This window comes from Salmo salar, chromosome ssa16, assembly GCF_905237065.1.
Source record: "Salmo salar chromosome ssa16, Ssal_v3.1, whole genome shotgun sequence".
Taxonomy (NCBI): domain Eukaryota; kingdom Metazoa; phylum Chordata; class Actinopteri; order Salmoniformes; family Salmonidae; genus Salmo; species Salmo salar.
The window spans coordinates 51,582,822-51,590,462 of record NC_059457.1 but is presented as its reverse complement, the minus strand read 5'-3'; the positions used below and the strand labels follow the sequence as shown (position 1 = coordinate 51,590,462).

At 43.3% G+C, this 7,641-nt stretch overlaps 1 protein-coding gene across 1 annotated transcript in view; it reads right to left on the bottom strand.

Annotated features, from left to right (window-relative positions):
• Positions 1-4,839: 4,839 nt before the first annotated feature.
• Positions 4,840-7,641, bottom strand: part of LOC106574174 (TSC22 domain family protein 2) — a 49,513-nt gene continuing 46,711 nt past the window's right edge. Inside the window, exon 3 of the mRNA XM_014149843.2 lies at positions 4,840-7,114. Coding sequence (XP_014005318.1) covers positions 6,818-7,114 — 297 coding nt within the window. The 3' untranslated portion in view covers positions 4,840-6,817. The remainder of the gene's footprint in view (positions 7,115-7,641) is intronic.

Below are 7,641 nucleotides of genomic sequence, written 5' to 3'. Positions count from 1 at the left end.
GTGAAAGAAGCACGGTGGCTAGGAAAAACTCCCTAGGAAAAACTCCCTAGAAAGGCCAAAAACCTAGGAAGAAACCTAGAGAGGAACCAGGCTATGAGGGGTGGCCAGTCCTCTTCTGGCTGTGCAGGGTGGATATTATAACAGAACATGGTCAAGATGTTAAAATGTTCATAAATGACCAGCATGGTCAAATAATAATAATCATAGTAGTTGTCGAGGGTGCAACAAGCACGTCCGGTGAACAGGTCAGGGTTCCATAGCCGCAGGCAGAACAGTTGAAACTGGAGCAGCAGCACGGCCAGGTGGACTGGGGACAGCAAGGAGTCATCATACCAGGTAGTCCTGAGGCATGGTCCTAGGGCTCAGGTCCTCCGAGAGAAAGACAGAAAGAGAGAAAGAGAGAATTAGAGAGAGCATATTTAAATTCACACAGGACACCGGATAAGACAAGAGAAATACTCCAGATGTAACAGACTGACCCTAGCCCCCCGACACATAAACTACTGCAGCATAAATACTGGAGGCTGAGACAGGAGGGATCAGAAGACACTGTGGCCCCATCCGATGATACCCCCGGACAGGGCCAAACAGGCAGGATATAACCTGAGATTTACATATTACCTCAACTAACCCCAGCACAGTGACTCTGTACCGGTACCACCCTGTATATGGTCTCACTATTGTTATTTTACTGCTGCTCTTTAATTACTTGTTTCTTTTTTTTCTTATTTTTATCTGTATTTTTTTTAACTGCATTTTTGGTTAGGGGCTCGTAATTAAGCATTTCACTGTAAGGTCTACACCTGTTGTATTGATTTGATTTATATAAGGTCCCACAGTTGACAGTGCATGTCAGAACAGAAACTATACCATGAAGTCCAAGGAACTGACCGTAAATCTCTAGTGTTGAAAGTTTCCAAGAGCCCAGTGGTCTCCATCATTGGGAAATTGAAAAAATATGGAACTACCCAGATTCTGCCTCAGGGAGGTGACCAAGAACCCAATGACCACTCTGACAGAACTACAGAATTCCTTACCTGAGATGGAAGAACCAGCCAGAAGGACAACAGTCTCTATAGCACTTCACCAATCTTTATGGGAGCGTGGCCAGATGGAAGCCACTCCTTAGAAAAAGGCACATGACAGCAAGCCTGGAATTTGCAAAAAGGAACGTGAAAGACTCTGAGAGCATAAGGCAAACGATTCTGTGGTTTGATGAGACAAAAATGTATCTCTTTGCACTGAATGCAAAGCGCTATGTCTGGAGAAAACCAGGCACAGCTCATCACCGCCTAACACCATCCTTACCGTGAAGCACGGTGGTGGCAGAATCATGCTATTGGCATGCTTTTCGGCGGCAGGCACTGGGAGACTGGTAAGGACAGAGGGAACAATGAATGGAGCCAAATACAGGCATATTCTTGATCACAACCTGCTTCAGAGTGCAAACTACCTTTACGTTCCAACAGGACAATGAAAGTCTTTGAGTGGCCCAGCCAAAGTCCAGACTTGAATCACATTGAAAAACTGTGGAAAGACTTGAAGATTGCTGTTCACCGCCACTCCCCATCTAACTTAACAAAGCTTGAGAAAATCTGCAAGGAATAATGGGAGAAAATCCCCAAATCCAGATGTGCCAAGCTGATACAGACATACCCAAGACAACTCAACGCTGTAATCGACGCCACGGGTGTTTCTACAAAGTATTGATTCGGGGGTGTGAATACTTATGTCAATTAGATATGTCAGTGTTTAATTTTCAATACATTTGCTAAAATTTCTAGAAACATGTTTTTACTCTCATTATGGGGCATTGGTTCAGGCTGTAACACAACAAAATGTGGAATAAGTCAATAGGTGTGAATACTTTCTGAAGACACTGTGTATATATATATGTAGAGTCAGGTGTATAGGAATGTGTGCAAAGAGTAATATGCAGTTCTAGGATGAGAATATCATGGTGGACCAGGTGGCCAGTTGGTGAGGGCCACGGCGCGGGGGAAGAAGCTGTTCAGGTGACGGGAGGTTTTAGTCGTGATTGACCTGAACGGTCCGTTTGCCAAAGGGGAGTGTTTGGAAGATAGGGTGTCCGGGGTGGAACGGGTCAGTGAGGATCTTTCCTACACGCCTCCATGCCCTGGAGTCGTACAGGACTCTCGATGGAGGGCAGATGGCAGCCGATGACCCTCTAAGTGGCCCGGGCAGACACATTCCGGAATCACACAGTGATCGAAGAGGTGAGGATGGACTCGATGATGGTTGTGTAGAATCGAATCAGTATTGTCCGTGAGAGTTTTAATTTCTTCAGCTGACGCCTCAAGAAGTACATTGGCCGGTGTGCCTGTGTGTCTAGATAGGGTCCTTGAAAAATATATCTGCCATTTGTTGGAAGGGAACACAGATTATCTATCCCTTGTCCATGTGGTAAAGTAATGTGGATAATTTATATAATATTATCAATTAGTCCATGAAATACTGAGACAATACTTTTGTGTCGTCCATGAAATACTGAGACAATACTGTTGTGTAGCCCATGAAATACTGAGACAATACTTTTGTGTCGTCCATGAAATACTGAGACAATACTGTTGTGTAGCCCATGAAATACTGAGACAATACTTTTGTGCAAGTGATATTACCTTGATGAAAAATATGTTTAACTTTCCTGATTTTCCTCACTTTCGTAAAAAGAATTGGAATACATTTTTTCTTCTATATTGAGGATACATGTCCTCTCATCTGTCCCAGTGTGACATATCATTTAACCTATATATCCTATGTGTTTTGTGTAGAATAAGTGTGGTTTGTAATATTCATAAAATCCAATGCTTCTACATACAGGTACAGGTCTGCTATTAGCAGACAAAATAAGATTAGATTCCTAAAGCTGTTAACAAAATACAGCGACATAAAAACACAGGGTCACGTGTGGCTCAATTGGTAGAGCGAGGCACTTTCAACGCTCAGTTGGTCGAGCGTGGCACTTTCAACGCTCAGTTAGTCGAGCGTTTAGTTTCTCTGGGATGCAATGAAACAAGCAACACATTGTAGGCAATACTGTAACTTGGTTGTAGGCTACCATTTGGTACCAGGAAATGACCATGTTGAAATCTTCGAAGTATGATACAGTTGGGCACACATTACCACATAATTTCTTAGGAAATCCTAAGGAAATACCAGCTAGTTATAACAATGACTCATCACCCCATTCAGTTACAAATGTAAAAACCAAAAAATGGTATGTTCAATGTAACCCTCTTGGCAGATACATTGGAAACAGGTATCAGCACTCTGGGCAGGTATATAACAAAGTATGTGAACACCCCTTCAAATTGGTGGATTCAGCTATTTCAGCCACACCTGTTGCTGACAGGTGTATAATATTGAGCACACAGCCATGCAATCTCCATAGACAAACATTGGCAGTAGACTGGCCTTACTGAAGAACGGCGTCACTTTCAATGTGGCACTGTCATAGGATGCCACATTTCCAACAAGTCAGTTTATCAAATTTCTGCCCTGCTAGAGCTGCCGCGTACAATTGTATGCGCTGTTTTTGTGAAGTGGAAATGTCTTGGAGCAACAACGGCTCAGCCGCAAAGTGGTAGGCCACACAAGCTCACAGAACGGTCCGCCGAGTGCTGAAGCGCGTAGTGCGTAAAAAATAGTCTGTCCTCAGTTGCAATACTCACTACCAAGTCCCAAACTGCCTCTGGAAGCAATGTCAGCACAAGAACTGTAAGTCGAGAGCTTCAGGAATTGGTTTCCATGGCCGAGCAGCCGCACACAAGCCTAAGATCACCATGAGCAATGCCAAGCCTCGGCCGGAGAGATGTAAAGCTTGCCGCCATTAGACTCTGGAACAGTCAAAACGCGTTCTCTAGAGTGATGAATCACGCTTCACTTTCTGGTAGTCCGGCGAACGAATCTGGGTTTGGCGGATGCCAGAACGCTACCTTCCCGAATGCATAATACCAACTGTAAAGTTTGGTGGAGGAATAATGGTCTGCGGCTGTTTTTCATGGTTCGGGCTAGGCCCTTTAATTCCAGTGAAGGGAAATCTTAATTCTACAGCATGCAATAACATTTTATACAATGTGCTTCCAACTTTGTGGCAACAGTTTGGAGAAGGCCCTTTCCTGTTTCATCATGAGAATAAGCCCGTGCACAAAGTGAGGTCCATGCAGAAATGGTTTGTCGAGATCGGTGTGGAAGAACTTGACTGGCCTGCACAGAGCCCAGAACTCCACTCCATCGAACACCTTTGGGATGAACAGCAGCAACGTTCCAACGTCTAGTGGAAACCCTTCCCAGAAGAGTGGAGACTTATTACAAAGGGGAGGGGGGGGGCCAACTCCATATTAAATGCCCATGATTTTGGTATGAGATGTTCTTGGTTATGTAGTGTACATTGGAAGCAGGCATGAACCCCTCTGGGCACTTTCCTATTCTGCTTTTAGCTCAAACTTCACCATATTGATGGAGTGCAGACCAGACATTTGTCTTATTGGCTCAATCAGGATCCTAGTTCAGAATCTTTCTAAGTCACCACACACAAATAAACCTTGCTGCGAAACAAGAGATTATCATACCTATAAGAAAATATAATATCCTAGCCTAGTGTTAGTGTCAATTCAAAGATAGTACTGCATCATGTGTTCGTGTTGATCCTAGAGTGAAGTACATCGAGCGGAGGTTGATGTGAGATATAGTTGACAGCTATATACCCTGGACACAGTATGTTTCGTACTTGTACGACAACCAGCTTAGTCAATCTAGGCTGATCATTAGTCATTCATTGTAAAATGACAAATTTAAAAAAATGCACTGGGCGAGACATTGACATTCTTAATAAAACAGTAATTTATTTTTTTTACTGAAACCGTCAGAACAGCACATTACAAGGGCATTGTTAAGATATTTTCTCCAAGGCTCAGTGATAAATCACTTTCATACAGTACACCTGGCATGTGCACAGCATCTCCTTCAAAAAAAAATATTAAAAAAAATACTTTAGTTGAAATCTAAATTCATCCTGCTAAAGATGACCGATTGTACAATTATAAGCCACAAAGAATAAACCAGGTCGCCCGACAACTGGCGATGGTGCAGGAGGCACAAAATACATGTAACACAGACAGGACATACCATAATATGCTCATACAGGAATTTACTGGGTTCAAGCTGGAGTTGTGAAATGTGTACAAAGTTTCCGTTAAGTTAGAACGTTTTTTATTGAAGTACAGATTGGTAAACTACAATCAGAATCTAAATGTTTGCATTCATCAAATACATTAAACGTAACAAAACTTTGTCTGCATATGAAATAAAAAAAATAAAAAAAACACTGTTTACATGAACAAAAAGATGGGTCAAACTTCATTTTCTGCTAATGTGAGCTTCTGACTCTCCCTTCCTCTTAATCCCTCATTCTCCCTCCCCCCCACCCCCCGTCCATTACCCATCGTTCAGACTGAATAACTAACTATATGTTACAATAAGAGCGTTGGATAAAAACATGAGGTAAGAAAGTGGTTTGATTATAGATCATGCAGAACATGCTAAACAGCATCCCCCAAAAAAAACATTTGATGTGAAGGAGGAAGTAAAAAAAATAAAAGAAAGTAAAAATACATAGAAGTGTGCATTCAAAAATAATAAAAAATATAGGAATTACACAGCTTTGTGTCTTTGGTTACAAAGTAGGTTGAACAATTTCACAGCTTTTTTTTATTTATTTTTTACCCCCAGCCCAGAAATTAAATATGCGCAACAGAATTTAAAAAAAAAAGGTTGGGGAAGTATGGCAATTTTCTCTACATTTTTTTCCAAAAAGAAACTATAGCAAAGGAAATGAACAGTGTTCTTCATCAAAATATAACCACCGAAAATTCATTGAAGAATATATATATATATTTGAAGAACTTGTGTTCACCTGTACAAACCCTCTACGCTCTCAATACTTTACACTCTCTACAAAATGTACATTCAACCTGGATTTCATCATTTAAATGAACTGCCTTTTAGTGTTAGCGATGCTATGCCATAGGAAATTGCCATTTTAAAGAACCTATTGCCTATACGGAACTACTTGTTGCATTATACTACCAAAAATGCCTGACCGATAATCAATCTATCATAACAGAAACTTTTTTTATTTTTTTATTTTTTTAAATATAAGTATTTCTGTTACATTGTTCATTTACATTATGAAAATAGCAGCCCCGAAATAAATAAATGCAAACAGTAAAACTGAACTAATGAAGGTCTTTTTTATTACTTGGGTCAAAGTGTGGTGGCTCTGGGAAAACTCTTGCTCTTCTCACAGTGAGAGACACATTCCTCTTATGGTGGGGCGAGAATCCTCTTCCCCCACCTCAGTCTCTTTGTCCCTCTCATTCCCCCGTTCTTTTCCACTCACCACCAACAGCCCAGTGTTTTTTGGGGGGGCCTTTGGACCACCCCCAGTTATCCTGCCACAATACGGCCCATCACCTCTCTCCCCTGCGTGGGACGCAGCCTGCGCTGTACTCGCCCCTGGCCAGTTCCCCTTCGACTGAACACGGGACGCCCGGCCAAAAGAATGCTTTCACAGGATGATGATTGTCTAATACTGGGAAGGCCCGACGACAGCAGCAGCACACTGAAGCATGGCTCTTAACGCCACTCAAAAAGACAAGGGTGGCAAACAAAGGCCGCTTTTGCTTCTCAAAAAAAACATAATCAAGTGTTGATTATGTTATGGTTGGTTGGTTGGTTGGTTGGTTGGGGTCTCCTCCTCGCGTATTTCGGGGAGGTGTGTCACGGAGGCAGGTGATCACGCTGAGGTGACATTGGGCTGCTGGAGCAGGCTGAGAGCCTGGGCTGCACCTTCCAAGTGGGGTTTGGTATTGGCGTTATTGGTGGGGGGTTGCTGCTGAGGGGGGGAGGTGCTGCCGGCCGGGCTGATTTGGGTGGACGACAGCTGGGTGAGCTGATCAGTGTTGGCCAGGGACTTGAGCACAGCGTTCTCCCGCTCCAGCTGAGAGTTCCTCTCATACAGCTCCTTGATCTGCTCCTTCAGAACCTCCACCTCCTCCCTCACTGCATACATCAGGTGGCTCTTCACCAGGTCCTGAGGAGAAGGAGAGGGGGAGAGCATCAGTACAACAACTCAGGAGCATATAACACTACAGAGATGTGAGGGGTCAGAGGGCTAGCAAGACAGATACTACCATGTCATACGATGTGAGGGGTCAGAGGGCTAGCAAGACAGATACTACCATGTCATACGATGTGAGGGGTCAGAGGGCTAGCAAGACAGATACTACCATGTCATACGATGTGAGGGGTCAGAGGGCTAGCAAGACAGATACTACCATGTCATACGATGTGAGGGGTCAGAGGGCTAGCAAGACAGATACTACCATGTGAGGGGTTACGTCAGAGGGCTAGCAAGACAGATACTACCATGTCATACGATGTGAGGGGTCAGAGGGCTAGCAAGACAGATACTACCATGTGAGGGGTTACGTCAGAGGGCTAGCAAGACAGAGATACTACCATATCAATGTTACTCACAAGCTTTACCACTGACTTCAGGTCAAAAGGCATCTCCATCAACTTTTAAATACGTGTAGTGGTACCTAGCTAGTGGGTAGA